Consider the following 19,945-nt stretch of genomic DNA (forward strand, 5'->3'; position numbering starts at 1 on the left):
TAGCCCACTCTGCCACCCCAGTTCAGACATGGCCAGATGCAAATCAGTCTGACCCTGTGCCTCATGGGAACAGTCCAGCCCGAACTGCCAAGCCATGCCTTCCCTGGACCATAAACAAACTTCCTATGATCGGTTTCTGGTATTTCAGCAATCTTCAGCCGGGCTTGCTTGAATCCAGTGGCAAAGTGAGCAAGGGACTCACGTCTGAGCATACCCTGCCAACTTATGGCGAACAAAGCGGCACAAAAGGGGGTGGTGATGGTTGGAGCTTCTGAACCAATCAAGCACTCACACCCAGTCAACACATCTGGGTTAAATCCATCACCGTTCTTTAGCCCACTTTGCCACCCTAGTTCAGACATGGCCATATGCAAATAAGTCTGACCCTGTGCGTCATGGGAACAGTCCAGCCTGAACTGCCAAGCCATGCCTTCCCTGGACCGGAAACAATCTTCCTTGGACCGGTTTCTGGCATTTCAGATTAGTTGACTGGGGGTGAGTGTTTGATTTGCTCAAACGCTCCGTCCATCATCCCATTTTGTATTGCTTTGTTCGCCCTAAGTTGGCAGGGTATGCTCAGACGTGAGTCCCTTGCTCATTTTGCCACTGGATTCAAGCTAGCCTGGCTGGTGACGGCTGAAATGCCAGAAACCAGTCCCTTCTGGGAGGGATTGGAGGAATTTACCACCAGGGCCCAGTGGCCTGTAAATTAAAATATCTGAAAAGGTATAGGTGGAGGAAAAGGCAATGAAGAGGCAAATTACATAATTTTACAGTCAGCAATCAAGTCAGTTTTAATAAGGCAATCATAGACAACCTTTCAGCACGATTGCAGCACCCCAACCCCTCTTAATTCCAATATCTCTGTTTAAGGTAGCATCATGAGGGAAAGGTTTAAACAGTGAAAACATAACACAAGAAAAATCCCACGCCAATTTAGAAAAATTGAGTACATTTTAATAAATTATTTTACACAAATCCAATCTGTAGACCTGGCACAGATGGTAGTCAGGGTCAAAGTTGAAAAATATTGCTGCCCACTATTGAGCACGAATCAGATAAAAAAAAATGGTTTGGGCCCGGTCGAAGCTTACCTTTGGACTTAAAAGGTCTGGAGAAATTTTTTAAGGAAAGTGTCTGAGTGGTTAGAAGTTCAGTGAGGCAAGGCTACAGGGGGTGTCTGAGGAGGAGGCGCTGTCATGGAAGAGCCGTTGGATGAAGTTGAGTTGCAGATTTCTATGTTTGGGCTTAGTCTCTATTTTGAAAGTTGGAAATCTCCTGTGGGACGAAGCTATAGGCTGTAGCCAGCGAGAGTTCCACAAAGCAGGATATCCCTTTAGTGTAGGATGGCTGAACAGTATTTGCTGCTGCAGATAGGAATGTAGCGTGAGCTGCTGTGAAATCAGGCCAAAGGATGATGTACATTAGGCGGATAGACAAGCAGGTTGGCCCCGTTCCCCTCTCAGTTCTCAAGTAATTTTTTAGCATAAACTTTTTCAGTCCGAAGTTTTCAGTTTTGGCTATCTGGGCACCTTTAACACCACCAGCAAGGATCCAGGACTGGAAGGGGATGACTTGGGGAGGATAGGACTCACTCAGGATGGGTCCAATTCAGATGAATGGAGCCTTCTCTTTCCCTGAGGCTCTGATCAGGAGGCCAGCCAACTAGCTCTTGGATTCACTCTCATAATCCTGGGTTCAAGGATTGGAACAGGACTAAAACAGTAGGGCAGGCCTCTGAGGATTCAAGGCAGGTTTCAATCAGCAGAGCCATCAAGGTATGATCATTGAAAGGTTGTCAGTTTCTCCATGCCCAATAGGTCCCAGAGTTTGTGCAGTCAGGCAGGGTGCGTAGTTATCATCTCTGTGCCTTATTTTGACAAATTTGCTTAGCTGGGCATAATGCAAAGATGATAGCCCTCCCTTTCAGGGACAGCAGGGAGTAGGTCAATGCGTTGGGGAGCCTCAGAAGAATATAACTGGTGAAACAGGGCAGTTCCCTGTCAAACATTTGGTCTATGTCTGCTAGGACGTCTGTCCAATGGCGGTGTCATTTGGGGCCATAATAGGTGGGCCAGTGTGCCTCCTTGATTGCATTGGCACCAACAGTGATCGTCGCTGCCACGTTTCCACTTTGCTGTGCATGCGGGCATGAAGTAGCAATAATGGAGCAGTTTAAGGAGGGTCTCCTTCCACAAGGCACTGCAAGCAGAAGTGAGGGTTCGCTGCAAAATGCCTGACCATTTCTCACCTGAAAATTGCCACATCCTAGTTCCCACTGAGTACGAGCCGGGCAGGTGGAAGCTGTAGGGAGTGTATTGAGGGAGACATATATGTCTGAGAGGGTTCATTTGTAATCATTCCATGTGAGGAGTCACTTCTCAAAAGGTGTGAGGCATCTACTCCGTGTCCCGCAGGCCATAACATGTCTTAAGATGCTGGAAATCGAGTAATCCCTGCGCATTAAACACATCTTCCACTTGTTTGCAGTTAACTCCCTGCCAATGGAGGAGAGAGGAATTGTGTAGAGCCCGGGGGGAATGCTGGATTTCCTATAATCGGTGTAAGCAGGGAGATAGGAGTGGGGAGACATTAGAAGTGTAGATTTTATCCCATGCCCCTATTGTAGCCCTTACCACCGGATGTACATAGACCTCTGGTGGGTTATGTTTTTTACAGAGCCTAGGGGTTTGCATTTATGTACCCTGATCAGTAAAGCACCAGTGTTTCTCCATGCTCGGTTGTTGCCATTCCACCAGGTAACGTAACTAGGCCACCTGATAATAGTGTACCAGGTGTGGGATAGCCAGCCCGCCTGACGTCATCAGCAAGTAGGATTGCTGCCTAGCAATGCGAGGACACTTAACATTCCAAATGTATGTTTCCATAAGCTTCTGGAGTTTCTGCAATATATGAAGGGGTGGTTGGAGAGGGAGCATTTGCATAAGATACATACTCTTGCAGAGAAGTGACATTTTTGGGTGCTATCCTCCCGAGCCTCGATATAGGGCCACCATGCCAGACCTCAACGGTGGAGCGGGCGTTGTGCAGTAAGGTAATGTAATTGCACTCAGTAATCTTATCTAAGGTGGGGTATAAATAGCTGCCCAGTTATTGGACCCCTTAGCTCGCCCAGGGAAATGGGAAGAGAGTCTTTAGTTGGGACTAGAGGTTGAGGGCTTAGGATTTACATGCCTTTATCTTAAACCCAGAAAACTGCCAAATAGCTCAAGCTCTGCCAGCAATGGGGACATTGACCTACGAGGCTGAGTGACGGCCAATAACTTGTTGCCCGAGTAAAGTGCTATTTTTTGGTCCTGGACTCCCATTTTGATATCCTCTATGAGGGGATGTTGCCTAACCTGCTCATCTAAAGGGTCCATGTGCAAAGTGAATAGGAGTGGTGAGAGTGGACACCTTTGGCGCATTCCGCAGTAAATTTAAAAAGGATGGGATAGTAGTCCATTGACCTGGACTGAAGAAGTGGGGCCAGCGTAACAAAACCATACCCAGTTGTGTAATCATGAACCCAGGCCCATTCGCTCTAATACAAGTTGAAGGATTGGCCAGTGTACCCGGTTGAACACTTCCTCAGCGTCGATTGCGATCAAGAGCGCTGGCATGCTAGAGCGGGTGTATTTATCGATAAGATGAAAAAGGCACTACAAATACGCCCAGGATAAACGCTGTCTCATCTGGATCTATCAATCTGGTTATGTATGGCCCCAGCTGAGCTGCAAGAACACTGGTAAAAAAGTTTGCATCAACATTATTCAGAGAGTTTGGGTTGTATGGTGTACAGAGGGTAGGGTCCATCCCGGGTTTGGGTATGACTGTGATGATGGCTGACTTCATGGTATCTGTGATTCATGGTATCTGTGAGGGTTCCTTGAGTGCTGAAAGAGTTGTATAGCCTGATCAATACCAGGGCCAACTGTGCTGTAAATGTTATGGAAAAGGCGGCTATAAATATGCCTTGGCCAGGTGCTTTATCTAGATGAAGTTTCTCTATAGGTCCCAAGACCTCTTCTACGGTAGTGTCATTATCTAGAAGGTGTGTATCCCTTTCAGGCAGGGTGGCCAGGTGAGCCTGTTCAATGAATTCTGAGGCATCCGTGGGGCAGTGGACAGATTTGCATACAAAAGTTAAAATTCAGCTTTAATCCCCACACTGGTATACAGTGTATCTCGGATCTCTGATATCTGGTGGTGTTGGGCCTGTGTTAGGAAACTATGACAAGAAGTCTCCCAGCTTTGTTGTCTCCTTCGTAGTATTTCTGTCTGGTACAAAGCAGTGCATGTTCCGCCCGGTCCATATCTAATTCTTTGAGTTGTTTCCTGGCCAGTGAGAGATGTTGCAGTGTCTTGTGTGAGCCTATTTGTCTATGGGAAGTATTTAACTGGTCTTCTAGCATTGAGAGCTTGGTCTGCCTATCCTTATTGAGTTTTGTGGCCACTGCTATAAAAAACCCTCTAACTACTGCCTTAAGAGCATCCCATAGTAATCCAATTGAAGTTTGTAGGTTGTCATTGGTGTCAAGATAGATCTGTATTGTGTCACTGATTTCTTTGAATGTGGGTGAATAGGCTAGTAGTTTGGGGTTGAGGTGCCATATATGGTAACGTGTGCAGTGACTGAGCAAATGCAGGGTAGTTGCGATTTAGGTGTGGTTTGATAGGGCCACTACACCTATACCGTTTTGTGTGACTGATGGTGAAAGAGAATAGGTAATCAGAAAATATTTATTCTAGCAAACGATTGATGTGCGAATGAGAAAAAGCTGGAGTCCTTTGAGGTGGGGTTTTGAAACCTTCAGGCATCTATCAGGCATGCATCAGTCAGCCACTGGAGGCCCTGTAGTGTGTATAGTCCTTTTGGGCCAGCCCTTTGGATCGAACGGCCCAGGAGAGCATCGGGAACCAGTTGAAGTCTCCACCAATTGAGACCGCAGGATCCAGAGAAGTAAGAACTTTCCCAACTGCTTGTTGAATAAAGGTTTCCTGGTGGTTGTTGGGGCTATAGATGCAGGTAGATGTGAGGTTACAAGTATGAAATGAGATCCTTAAGGTGAGAAGGGGGCCAGTTATTTAAGAATGCAGATGGAGTAACTGAAAATGGATCGCCAAGAAGATTGTTACACCTGCTTTCTTTCCGGGTCCGGAGGAGAAATATTTTCTGTTGAACCATTTGGATTTCAACCAGCCCCAACCCCATTGGAGAAGGTGAGTCTCTTGCAAAAGACACACATCACATTGAGAATCCTTCCGCATCGTCAAAAGGGCAAGGCGTTTCACCTGAGTGTTGAGACCCCGGCTATTGAAACTCAGTGCCTTTACCATAGCTGTGAGGTAAGAAGTAGTCAGACTATTTCTTCTTCCTTTGCAATATCTGTGATGAGTCCCACTGGAGGTGATGTGGTTGATGGATCATCATTGAGAGAGTAGCATGTCAACAGAGAGTGGGAGTGCCGTGGGGAGTGGAAAACTAACAACCAAGGGGAGTTAAACACTCCAACTCTTGGAGACCAATACACCTTGTGAATGGGGACCAAGTCACTGGGAGAAATCCGCCGCGGAGAGGAGGTGGTGAACGGGAGCTCCACTGCTCCCACAGTTCAAAGATAGCTTAAATGATGGCCCAAAGGGAGGTCCAATTGTCAGTTAATAGAGCGAGGCCCCGGCAGAAATGTGGTAGATGTTTCTGCTTGGCAAGGCTTGTAGACATCACTTTCTAGTCAGTTCAGTGAAAGGGTAGTTTAGTAGCTAGTGTCAATCTGTGACAGGATCCAGAGACTGTTCCCTCTGCTGTAGTTGCTGTAAGAGTGTTGAGCGTTCTTGATGGCTCTCAGCGGTGGAGGGTTTGCCAGTTTTCTTTTCAAGTTGGCCAAGAAAGAGTGAAAGTGTCGGTGCTGCAGTGCCAGAGAGCCAGATCTCCCTCGCTCAAGGCCCAAGATCGTGTTTCCCTCTCCCAAGGTGCGAACATGTGTCTCTCCCTGCCAAGCCAGTGTCAGTCGGAACGACTGTCCCCACCTGTATATGATCAATTTCTTCCTGAGAAAGGCGGTGGTCGGATTCAAGGCTCTGCATCTTGGGAGTGTGGGGTAAGAGATATCTAGGTAAAGCCATATTTTTGAACCTTCGCAGTCGAAGGAGCTCTGGTCTCAGATTGTGGCCATAATCATTTCTTTTTGTCGATAGCTATGAAAGCATGTCAAAATATTCTGTTGTGGGCCCCGGAGGGTCAGCTGGCCTGGTGCGTGTGGTCCAATATGATTTCTTGGCAAGCGCCAGTATTATGTAATAAAAAAGCTTGAGTAAGTATTCTTCTAGTTTGCCAGAGTCTGCCTGCAACGGAACCCCTTTGATACGAATTATTGGCACCAAGGGACCTGTTCCACAAATCTTCTTGGTGGTAGCTGAGGTCCGCCTTCTGATCCTGGAGTTTGAGTATTTGATGTTGAAAGGCTTCTCATTCCTCCTCTCTGGCATTGCTGCCTTGTTCAAAGGTTCCAACCCATTGGCCCATGTCACCCAATTTGCAATGGATGTCTTTGATGTCTTCGGCTACTTTCAGGGCTGCAATGTTGTAATGTAGGGTAAGGAAGAGTGTTTCCATAAAGCACGGGTAACCGGGGCCTCCCCCTCCGCTTGGTCCCCTGGGATGTCACGCGCGGGGACCGAGCGGGGATCCATGGTCTCTGGGACAGTCGGTGCTCCTGAAGGCAGAATTAGATAACAAGTCTTTAATGGTGTTCTCTCTTTTGCTATGTTGAGATGCCATGTTCAACATGGAGTGAGCCACTCAAGATGCTCTCCCCTGTCCCACAAGTGATACATTTCCCCAGGGTCCCTCACAGCCTCTCTCCCTCCATGGGTTTCAGCCACCAGGCAGGCTTCAAGCTGGCTCAGTGAGAGTAGGGAGTGGGGCTTACACAGTGTGGGTTGGTCCTGGGGTGGGGCAGCTTTTACATGTCCCATAAATGCTGGCATGGGGTCAGACGTGTATCCGTATCTGCAGGTAAGTAGCAATAAGAGGCTTTATCAGAGGCTTTTATATGAAGCACCTCTCAAGGTCATGGAGAAAGCAGGGCAGGGAGAGGCATCGATCTAGTGTGTCCAAGCCACAGAGGGTTCCCCACCAGGGAGGACGACACCCATAATCTAACTGTGAGCCGGGTGTTTTCTGAGTTGCCATCCCTGCTATAGGTATCCATGTGACAGCAAGGATCAGGGCCACCGGTAAGCGTGGTCAGGCCAGCCGCCCCTCACCTGGAACAGCTGCACCAGGATAGTCTTATGAGGTAGATTCGACGGGCAGGTGTTGTCGCTCAAGACCCATAGCAGCACTGTCGCTCCCGGAGTGGGGAGACCCAGGGGCTAGCCCCGGTCACTGGCTGTCAGACTGAAAGACTATACCAGTCGTCTCATGTTAGTCGCTGCAGGGCTTGTTGCTCCTTTATTATTGGGCTCCCAGAACAATCGGCGGGCGGATGCGTGGGCTGATGCGGACACCCCCAGGCACCATCCATTTAGGCACAGTAGTTAGGAGGGTGGGTTTCACAGCTTCATAAGACTCAGGGTCTGGGAACCCTTGCATAACCACCTTCACATGCAGGTTTGGGCTCCTGGTCTCCTCTGTTGTGCTAAGCCTCGAGTATATTTAAGGTCTACAACTGCGCGATCTCATCGTCACTTCGGAAAGAGCCTCCCCGGCCCGCATGTCGATCCCAGCCTCTGCGGCCATACATAAGCTCCCGGCCAGGCGTAAGAGATGCAGGATGAATCCGGCGAAGCACCATTCACAGCCTTCGCACCATTAAAGGAGCGTGTGGTTGCCGCCATCTTGTGGAGCAAGCTGCCTGTCGCGGCACGCACTGCCGGAGCGGAGCCCCATTTGCTTGTCAGAGGATTTCCAGCTTCTAGTGTAGGTTGGTGATCAGTCTTATCTGATTCTGACCACCATGCTTCATTTTAAGAGCCTCCGTGCCACTCGTGGTCTGTAGGGTGCAGTAGTGCTTCGAGAAGCAGCTTCTACACTGGCGCCATCTTGGTCACGCCCTCTAAAGCTTTTAACAGTGGTCGGTTCTCCTTAGTGAAACGTATGTCATCACCCATGCAGAGGATGGCAAGCTTTGAGACCAGAACCAGTTTCCAGTCCAACACCCTTTTACATCACCCTGCCAATTGCCTCAAAAAAGTAACACCTTTCAAAATCTGAAGTTCCCTTTCTCATCTTTTTGTGGGATTCTCCCTCTTTTTTAAAAACACTACAATAATTCTCATCTAAACATCTGAAAAAGGGGTCAGTGAAGATAATATCTGCCAAAGTTCTTAGGGCCATCAGCTCTGCTGGGATACTTAGAGAACTGAGATTTCTTCCGCATAGTGATCCATATCTTAATCTAATCATGAATAGCTGATCCTTCTTGTTAGTCCTTTTCTGCCAAATGTAAGGACCATTCCCTCTTAAATCAGCACATTGTCCTTCCTGTTTGTACCCAGGTCAACTTCTTTTTTACTATTCCCTCTTCCCTTTCTGGGAATGGCAGTCTATATCGACTTTGCTACTTTTTGCCCAGTTGGCAAAACATTTAGGGGCATATTATCAAGGGCCTTATCGCCGCTTTAGCGTGACTTTTTCCCACTAAAGCGGCGATAATTTTATCGCCCTATTAGCAAGCTGTCGCTAACAGCAGTTAGTGACACTTTGTAGGCGATAGCGAGCAGTTTGGGGCCCGCTTTGCATGTCAGCGATATTTATCGCTAATGACATGCAAAGTGGGCGTACCCAACCTGTTAGCGACTGAAAGCAGTCGCTAACATCGCTATCGCCTATTATCAACGCAGGAGTGGCGATAAAAAAATTTGCACTAAGCGCGAAACTCGCTAAAAACGAACGCCTGCTCAGACCACTTCTTAACCTGTATATCCAAAGGGAGTTGGATATTCAGGTTAAGACCCTATTGGCGGTAATGCCTGAATATCGCTAGATTTCCAGCGATATTCACGCATTAAGCCGCTATCGCCGGATATTTTATCGTATTTGAGATAAACGTTGTTAATAGCACGTTATCTCTGCGATAAAATCTGGCGATGCATAGCGACAGAAAAAATTTAGCTAAGCTTGTATAGCGATAAATATCGCTAGTTGTTGATAATATGCCCCTTAGAACCTTCCATCTCCACCCTAAGCAGGTAGATTATGCATGCTATCTCTGTAGCGCATGACCATGAAGGATTATGACACACTGCTGAAAAGAGTTATACCTCTGAGGCACTGCAGCTCTTAAATGGAATATTTACAGTGCAGTAACCTTGGTGCTGCATGCCACATTTATTACATATTAAAGGTTATATTAAAAGTGACAAGTTTGACACATTACATTAATATTACATGTATTTCGCATTAAGTATAGAGGTGTTTTTATGACTGAATTGATGTGGTATGGTTTTATTGCAAACATCTTTGACAAAGCGGTGGGACAAAGTGGTAATATTGTGATAACTTACCAGTGGTTGTTATTACATTGTGCCTTTTTATCCATGATGTGGTACTGCTTTCCATGGACACATTTTTATTAGTGTTGTCTGTGATTTCATCTTTGAGACACAAGAGGTACTTGAGGAATGGGGAAAGAGGTAAAAATCTTATAATTACTGTGAGGGTTGAAGTTAAAAATACATTTTTATTTATGGCGGCAACACTTGTATGCCTCTGGTTGCTGATAACCCTCATTGTGAATGATTGGGTTAAGGAGGGGTAGGACTCTGTGCAATAATGAATACCAGTAGGTAAGTGGGGGCAGTCCTGCTATATCTCACTCAAAGCTGTCTTTACAGCAAGTGGGTCATTTAGGTCTTATTTCTAAGCACCTCTGAAATTGCCACCAAATGAACTCTGTAGCAACAGTGACTATTATTTGCTTTGCAGGGTATTCTGCCTTCTGGTTGAGGGCGACAAGCACGATAGACATATATTTGGCTTACTAATGTTTGCAAAGATGTTGACACACAAAATGTCATGGTTTCAGTAGCTAGGGAGGGGTTTTGCCCATAGATATAATGTGATTTAAATTTCTTGCTGGCTCTAATTGGATCCTAAATATGGATCTACATTGTAAAAATGTGTACCTGTACAACACTCTTAATCAGTATAATGTTCTCTTATGTTTCAGGTCATGGTGTGGGGTAACTATGGACGAATGGAGCGTAAACATTTCATGGGAGTTGCCAGGATCCTGTTAGAAGAATTGGACTTATCAAATGTAGTGGTAGGCTGGTACAAGTTATTCCCAGCATCTTCAATGGTTGAACCATCCACAGGACCACTTATGCGAGAGTCTTCTCAGCTTTCTTTAGAAAGCGCTGTTGGACCATGCTGTGACAGATCCTAATGAGCAAAGAAAGGACTTCTTTTTTAAGCACTCTGTCAAGGTTACAATGGCCAGATCTCTGACCTCGAGAGTACAATTGCATGTTTGATCAATTCCTCTGTGACTGGAAAATGAGATTAAGGTTGACCTTTGGCAGACAAAGGAGGGTGATGATGTTTCCCTCAGTCCAAGTATGAGAGTGCCCTGGGGCACAACGTACTATATGTGAATTCATACATATATACCTCTAAGTTTGCATCACTTGGTGTCATATGTAGACATGAATCCTTGATCATCTCAGAAAGTTTCAGCATCTTTTCTGAAAAGGGAAGTATTTTCTAAACTTTCTACTAGGAATTTCTATAGAAGCGCCTGGCATTGTTGCCTGAATTATCTACTACACCAATGAGGTGAGAGCAAAAATGGTATAAAAAATCCACAGTACCTACATATTTCGTTCAATATCATCTAAGAAAGAACTGCAAAAAATATTTGAAGAATGTTTTATTAGTTGCAAATTGAGTTAGATACTGTGTTGAAACTGTGCCAAATTACCAGGAAGTGTCTTTAATACTTGGGTCAATGCTATTTTGAAGCATCCTTCGTGTGAACGCAAATATATTTGAATTAGAGTAGCTAATGATAACTAGGAAGTCTTTATTGACTGTGAAATGATCGGAAATGCACTGAAGCCATGAACTAAGATGTTGACAAAGAGTCCCATAGTAGAGTTTATAGCTCACTCACATCCATCCGCATGTTATTTTGACATAATGATGTTCAGACTTTCAAGTTTAAATATATACCTTTTGAGAAGTCACCTTATTGGATCGACTGATCTGGAAATTGATCGACTTTACAAGTAGTTGGCTAATACAGAGCAAAGATAATCGAGTAGATTTGCCCACGGTTTATGAATACCCCAGGCCCTGCAGTGCATGCCTTAAAAGTGGGGCGGTGCTTTTTGTGGTACATATACAATGCTGTAGTTCTAGGCAAATTTAAGCCAATGCCAATAGCATTGCCTTTTTGCCTTTACTACAGCGCCTCCTGTGATCAGAAGATACTATAAATGCTGCTAACATGCTAATGAATTTAGAACAGCATTGACTTAGAGCTATCACATAAATTGCACTATTTTTAAAGGATCATTTCAAGGTATCCACTGCAGTTTTCATCAAAAACAATATTGAAACATATTTAAGTTTTGAAAGCAGCTCTATTTTAAATAAACTAGTCCAGATCTTAGTATGTTATGTGGTGATTTGCTCAAAGTGAAGCTTCATTTTTGATTTCTGCTCTGAAATGATGATAATTCACTTTTTTGATTTAGGGAGATCTGCCCTATTCATATGCATGGGTTGGACTCATATATTCTGGCTCTGTGTACAGAATTACCTTGGCCGCAGGTGACTACAATACATGTAGACCTATGCCAACTTGGCACAGCTGTACTGTATGGGGCAATACTATCCACATTGTACCATACCAAAGACCGAAGAAGCGGATATGTCTCTATTGCCAGCAAGTACAGATACAAGATATGGCCACTTTCTAGTGTATGTGCATGTTGAAAATACTTCTGAAAACACATTTTTACTACTCGAAAAGTTGCTAAAATGAATGTAATAAACCTACCTAGAACTTTAAAAAGAATTTATAAAGCAAATTATGGCATGAAGGCATGAGACAATACATAATTAATATTTTAAATGCGCTTACCTCCCTTCCAAATTCTTAGAGGGACTTGGTGAACCACTGAGGGGCAGAGTACTGTATATTTGTGTTAGAAAATGTCAATGTTATCTTGATATGGGAATAGTTGGTGACATAGATCAGTAGGTTAGCCTTTGTTCAGCGGTGCAAATGTGTGTGGTATCGAACAGAATTTTTTTAGCAGTCTAAAAATTGAACCATTGTGTAAGGCTTAGATGTGCCATTGACGATATCATCAACCACATCATGCATCTTACTCTAGTTTCTGGTAATGTGGTTTGACATCTAATTTTAATAGAAAAAATGGGTTCCATGCTTGGGAGCTTGAAGGTAATGCCATGTTATGACAATTATTGTCTCAGGACCTCTTTAATTGCCATTTATAGAAAGTTTATATATTTGGATTATGCTATTGAAAAGTGAAATATATTTAAATACAGTTTAATAATAATTTATTTCTAATAAATGTTCAGAATAATCGTTCTAAACATTAGATGTTCATCAATAACCAGTGTATGCTGTCTTTGCAGACTGATTAAAACGTGTCCAATAATATATTAGTTAATCATATATAATTATTAAATACATGCTTTGGTATTTATATTGATGTTATGTTAACCCACTGCACCCATTGCATGTTGCAATCGTTTAGAGCATTTAGGTGCTGGGTGCGTGAATTCCAATGTAGCAACTGCATATATAGCCTTCCACAAAATATACTCTGTGTCAGTATCCTCGTCACAAAAAGCACAGTAGAACAGTTTTTAAAAAAGGGATCAGTCTGAAAAAAGATTTAAATCCTATACCTTAACACAATTAATTATTTAACTTCAAGCAATGAGGATTGGGATTAGCAGCCATTACAATTTTATGTGCTTCTGACCCAAAAACATCCAAGACAATGTTCAAAGATATGAATCCACTTTGGATTTAATGCTGTTGTATAATACAGAACAAAGAGACATCTAAATGACTTTGCTTCAAGTAGAAGCGGATCCTCCAAAGTAGCACTGTAGAATAGTTTGTTATAGCTCATTTGCATGAGGAAGCCTACCCACATAGCCACAAATGGAATGCCTCCTCACATTTGACCAACTTGTAGCCAGACTAGTGAAGCATTGTCTGATGCTACACTACATAACCATCAAGACAAATAGAGGCATTCACGACTCTAAAGGGTAACTTTGCTTGTTTGCATGTGAGATGTACGTTTTGGTGTCTGGCAAGTATATTTGATCTCAGTATGAATTTAAGTACATATACATATAAATGTAGGAAAGCGTAAGGCATGCTGGTTTAAAAAAATGTGTTCCATTTAGAAAAGCATATATGTGACACTTATGTAGCATTACTGACTTTCAAGCAAGTCAATCATGCTAATGATGGTCCCTCACCTAACATGAGGGCTCAGGCTACAGTCAATGGTCCATAAGGAGGGTAAGAGAGACTAATTAGATTTACTGGCTGATTTTAAGTTCAGAATTGCAAATGCAATGTGCTGTTATTGTCACGATTTCCTGTCACATGTCCCTCTAAAAAGCATACAGTCAGTTGTGAAAGCTGCAACTAAAGGCCTTGTTAAATCTCTATTTAGGTCCCATTTACTCTACATTTGCATATTTATGTTCAAAACCATAGCAGGTGTGGAGTATGTTAGGGTATTTGATATTTACCACTAATGTTTTGGCCTTATAGTGACATATTAGGTTTGAACACCAACCTATAATTTTATTTCAATCAATTTAGCTTGAACTTAACAAGCTTATGATTCACATGTTTCAACTTCTGCCCTATTTGCAGTTTTCTTTAGGACAGTGGAAAGCCAGTTTGAAATTATTATTACATTTGAGAGTTTCCCACTTCAAATATATAATACTTGGCATTTTCTTTTATGCAAATGTAAATTTGAGGAACTCATATCTGCCTACTGCCAGCAAAATATTTCTTAGTTTAATTGGAAATTAAACTCCTTTCTTTCTGTGGCTTGTGGCAAGCTTTGGTTTACATCAGTGTGCCTGGTTGCTTGTCACTTAAATGTTTTATTGAAAGACCATTCACCCTTATTTTAATATCTTTCATTGTATCTCTTTTTACTCAGCTGCTTGTGCAGGGGCCATGTGGGTAATGAGCTTATATTAAGGAGGTTCCATATACTTTAGCATTGTATTCCAATGATGGAGAACCATCAAGATTATTTAAACATATTATTCTGAGTGATTAGTGCTCAGTATGCAATATTTTACCCTACATGTAGAACGCATACAGATCTATGAATACTGAATATTATATTCTAGCAAATAATAATTAAATAATAAAATAATGACATTGAAAAGGTATGCGAAATAATACGACATCCTTTTGAGGACTCCAATTCTCTTTTAAACTTCAGGTTTTTTCTTAAGCAATCTATCAGTCAACATTTCAGTTAATAGAGCATAGACATGGATTAGATTATGAAATATTTCTAGGTCTCAGTCCAATTGTGCCATATTATTATATGATGTAAAGCAATGTTGAAAGCTGATACAGCTCAATGTGCCAAAAAGGAAGTTTTGTAAGACAATATCCATCTAAATGAGAGAGAAATCGATTCATATGCACATTATTTAACACTTTTGTTTTATTAAACACATTTTAAATTAAAGAGCTTGTGTTTCACCAAGAGTGTCCTGATTCTGGGATTACACTTCTTGATCAAAAGCTGCCTCCCCAGGTGAGGTATGTTAATGAGACTAGGGACCAACTGACCTTCTGACCCTTAGGAAATGGCTGTTTCAGATATATTTTTGAGGGCTCTGTGCTTGAAGTGTGACTATAGACAATAAAAACGTGAACATTATTGTATCTAATATACTAATAGTCCAGCGGGAACCTCAGTCAAGGCACATTATTTTCCACATAGGCATTAAAATTCCTCTAAAGTTCAAATTTAGCTTGAGTTCCTAAAAGTCTATTTTCACACCGCTTCAATAATCCACAATAGTCCACATTTTTGTCTTTAAATTGAGAAAATAATTTCTACTCAATTAAATCGTTGGCATACAGACATTTGTAATAATTTAGACTTTTGTGAACCGATTATAAGTGGCTACTGACCAACAACTCTGTGCACATATTAAAGGTTAGCTGAAAAAATGTGAAAACTTATATACAAGCATTTTAAATTCCTTCTGTAGAAACAATAATACCAGACAATTTCCAAGAAAATGCACTGTTTATAGCCATTGAAGGTTTCATTCACAAACTTGGTTAAATCACTGGACTCTTGACACAGTTGTGGTCAGTTGGCTGTCCGATTAAGGAATGTTAGTTAAAGATGTACGGCGAACGAAACATTACTCACAAACTCATTGTCTTGTCTACGCTAACATGCCATTTTGATAATACTCCTTACACATATTTCTTTATCTATATAATATGTGGGTATGTATACAATATTTAGTTGGAATATTTTATTGTCACCATATAAAATATTTTGTATGATTTGTTATTTAAAGGTTTGTTACATTTTGTTCGTTAATTTTGTTGATATATTTTTAAGCAGATTATCAGATTTAATTTTCACAGAGGGTATCATATGTAAATACTATAATTGGAACAAAGTTCCTGTTTAAGTGAAATTCTAGAACTTTATTAAATAGACTAGTTTAAATGTTTTTTAGCGAAGTCTTTGTTGAAGGAATGTGTGACATACCAATAAAAATATTCACCTGTTTTCTTTAAACTTCTGCACTCTTTCTATTTTTTATAAAGTGAATCATTGTGATAGGCTATGAAAGCAATAATGTATTTTTTGTTGTTGTACATAATTTAATTTCATGTTTATTTACATACTGATGTTCCACTACTAACAGAACAGACATTCTAGTACTTTTCATATCTAGCTTACTTATTTCCATACGTGCACATACATATAAGTATTCACAGTGATTTATTTTGTTTAATATTGGTCAATACTTGAAAACTGTTCATTCCCAGAAACTAAATTGTGTTTCTGGAGCTGAGTCTATTCCTGTGAATTGCAGATATTCCTCCATTACACAGTATGAAAAAAGTGAATAATATTGAACTTTAGTAACTGCAGATGAAATGATATGTTCTTTTATTGACTTCTCAGAGTTCTGGTAACATTTACAAACTTTGTGACCTTCAATTTTGTGGTTTATATTATCAATACAACCCTTTCATTGCAATATGTGACATGCTCACAAATCTATACACGCAAATATATTTTATGAGAAAAACAAACAAATACACAACATAGGTGACAGGGCTCATCATTATTTATAGACTTTCTCTTTTGCCTGTATCTCCTTTACAGTGAATCTTCACATCCCATCATGATTGTGAGACTTTGAACCTGTTTGTTAGAGATCTACATTTAAGATACCCTGTACCATTGCTATGCTCTAAAAAAATATCCCACTCTCATTGAACTCTGAGTGGCACTGTCTGACTCCTTTTATTAACACCAACGTCTCAGCCACCCTTACTCTCATTGACCTCACTATCCTACGGGTTCCTGAGGTTACCTGTCCTCCAGCCAAACTTGCATGCTTATGGACTATGACTGACAAGAGCCTCTCCTATATTGCTTTCTCTTCATTAGCCAGTTTTAAAAACAAACTTTACGATCATACTGACCATCCATGGCACATAATTTGAATTTGACTGACAAACTGCATTTAATTCAGGACCAGTGCCTAAAAAGTATGTACATCATTTCTCCCTCCTGCTTATTATCACCCAATAATGAACCTTGTCCGTCCTCCAATTTTGGATGAATATCTGCCAGTAACCAAGTGTAGGAGGTCTAGACACGTGCATCAACAGCGGGGCCAATGGTATGACTAGCCCAGGTGTGGCGCCTCTTCTCCTTCCCCATTAGGTCACATCTAGCAATTTAGCATGGGTGAAGAGAAGATGAGTTAGATGATGCAACCACAACACCCTTGAAACACCATATGAAAGCATAGAAATAATTGCTGGTATAACTGATGGTCTAGACCCCAAAACATCAGAAAAGGGTAGCACACATCTATCTCATTCAGTGATACCAATACTCATGGGTTAGAGGGCAGAGCAAAATACTGTACCAAGTATAGCTCATTGTTGACTGTGTTCAATTTTTGTGAGGTATGAGCAGATGTTTATTTATATACATAGCGATATTTAAAATACATGAAGATATGAAGTTGGCAGCATGCCCTTGTTGCCATCATCAAGTTATATATATATATGTACAAAGATACACATACATCCCAATACATGTACACACACCTCTTAATAAATGTGGGCTTATGTATTTTAGCATACAGATTTACATTGCTTTGGCAATCATGTAAATTATGTGCCAGTGATAATCCATGTAAACATTTCACAGTAATGGGAAATAAGGCATACAGTAGATTTTCACATGTTCATCTGGAAATACATACAATATATAAATGTGTGCCCAGCTGGCTATTGAAGCAGACCGTCTTGCAATGAGCAATGCTACTGAAGAATCAGATTATGGGTTAAATGTGTAACCTTAAAGGGTACTTATAGGTTCTTTTGACACATAAAATACTATACTCATAATAAACTGTGAGTGTAGTTTGATCTTAAGACATACCCCACAATTTTTGCATTTTGAAATGATCATTAAGAGCAAAACATTGCATTCACTAGCTCCACACCTCTATTAAATATGCACAAAATATGACACTAAAGTTTGCATTACTGACAAAAAAAAGCACACACATCCCCAGAGTTATAATGTGAACCCCAAATTAACTTCATGGTTTCAAAATCTGTTTTTCTAAACAAAATCACTTTAAATTATTAGAGTTACTGTATTTAAAATATTGGTAAACTAGCCACACAACAATACTCAAAGTGCACTAATAGATCTCATATTTCTCTTTTGATATGGGGTATTGTCCATGCACAGTTTCTATTTTTCTGGGGATTTATAAATATTCATTGAGCAAATAAAATGCTGGATCTACTCAGGTCATCGTGATGTTAACAAAGTCCAGAAAATTGTTGCTATTAATTGCTTGGCAGAAGATGGTAAATTATTGGAATTATATCAGTTAACTCATTGTTAATGTTGCATTAAACCACCCCCAATTATAAAATCTGTATCTAAAGAAAGAATTGTATAAATATTTGCATATTTTCTTCATCCAGTCTTTTTGCCCTAGCAAGATCTTTTAGTTTCATATTTATAATGAAAATGAATTAAATGGTAAAGGTCTCAACAGACATTTGTGTAAGCTGCTTACTGCCAAAAAGTTTACATTTCTCCTAGCTGTCATAGTTTTACAGATAACTTAGTTGTATGTGACGCAGATTTGTATTCCAATATTATTGTTAACTCCTTAGATAATGTATTCATTTTAACTTGTAAAGTGACACTAGATTTTGTTTGCTGACTTTGAGGTTGTCATGCGGCTATATAAGAAAGACATGATGACGAAAAATGCCAGTGGCCTCACAATTTGAGAAAATGTGAGGTTGCATCAGAAGGATTTGATATTTCTATTGAATATTGTGTAAACCTGATTTGCATTCTACACATTGATTTAAATGTAGATATGTATTATATAACAAAAATTGAACATTTATTATTTGATTTCAATAGCTGTGAGACATGATATCATAATCAAGTCTGTGACAGCAGCATTTAAATTTGTCAATGTTAATGACCAGAAAGCTTAAAAAGATATGTATCATCAGCATTTGAATTTGCTACAAAGTTAATGTTGAATTTGTTGCTCAATGTAATATATTTTTCTTGGTTACTATTGGTAGTTCCAGAAATAATAATTTGCAAAACACATTCAAATATTATTGATGCTTTTACTGGCAACAAATCTAGATATCACTGGCACTAAACTCCTTAAGTCATCCAGACAATACTGACAAAGCAAATTAAAATATAAGACACAAAAATCTTTACTTGATCTAATCCCTCAATTGTAGGCTCACATCAGTACCATCTATATATTGTTATTTTCTCCAGAATGTCTTTCATTATGAAGAGTATGACTTTGTTTGTAAGCAAACTTCAATGTAGACTGCACTGTACATATCAAGACTATAGTAAGTGGAATGCCATTTCTGGCTATAGTTGAAGATCAATTTGTAGTCAAGAAATACTTACATGAACATTTACTGTCTGTAAATTTTGTTCAGAAACAATGTGATGGTTCATTGATGAACAATTTAATGTTAGTGTTTAAGTCATACAAATGTCGATAATAGTTACAATAAAACCTTTTTCATAAATGGTGTCTTGCATTATCAATTTACCTTTCCAATACAAGAATATGTTAATGCACAAGCAGAGCAAATACAAATCTATCAAGTGTTGCATCTACCAAGGGACCACATGTTTAAGTGGTTTCTAAAGGGGGGTGAGTGGAATAAGAAAAGAATATAGGGCTAAATGTATGAACAATAGCAATAGCCATTACCAAATAGCGTTTTTTGCTAATCACTATTTGGTAATTACTATTACTAATGTACAAAGGGTTAGGCTAAATACGGTCCCTGCGCAATCAAGTAATGACAAATAAATGGTTTCAGCCACAGAGGCCTTACCAGGGCCTCTCAACAGGCACCTTTATAACACCAATGGTAGCTTTTTAGTAAAATGTCTCTTTCTCAGCTGCTGAAAAACAGGACATAGATTTTATTCCACCTGTGATATTTTTCCCCAGCAGTAATTACCACTGGCAGGGTAATCATCTTAAAGGAGTACTGCTTTATGGCCATCTGCATTCATTTTGGAATAAGGCTCCTTTGAGCTAATGTTTCTAGCAAAGTGTTTCCTGTGGGGATGACGGATATTGGAGAACCTAAGG

General features: G+C 40.8%; 1 protein-coding gene across 2 annotated transcripts in view; it reads left to right on the forward strand.

The window, feature by feature from the left end:
* RIMS4 (regulating synaptic membrane exocytosis 4) overlaps positions 1 to 19,370 on the forward strand; it is a 456,978-nt gene extending 437,608 nt beyond the window's left edge. For both annotated transcript variants that reach the window (XM_078651922.1, XM_078651923.1), the window contains one exon: positions 10,176 to 19,370. In XM_078651922.1, the coding sequence (XP_078508048.1) occupies positions 10,176 to 10,394 (219 nt within the window). In that variant the 3' untranslated portion in view covers positions 10,395 to 19,370. The remainder of the gene's footprint in view (positions 1 to 10,175) is intronic.
* The last annotated feature ends 575 nt before the right edge of the window (positions 19,371 to 19,945 follow it).

The sequence above is a fragment of the Lissotriton helveticus genome, chromosome 7 (assembly GCF_964261635.1).
Source record: "Lissotriton helveticus chromosome 7, aLisHel1.1, whole genome shotgun sequence".
Taxonomy (NCBI): domain Eukaryota; kingdom Metazoa; phylum Chordata; class Amphibia; order Caudata; family Salamandridae; genus Lissotriton; species Lissotriton helveticus.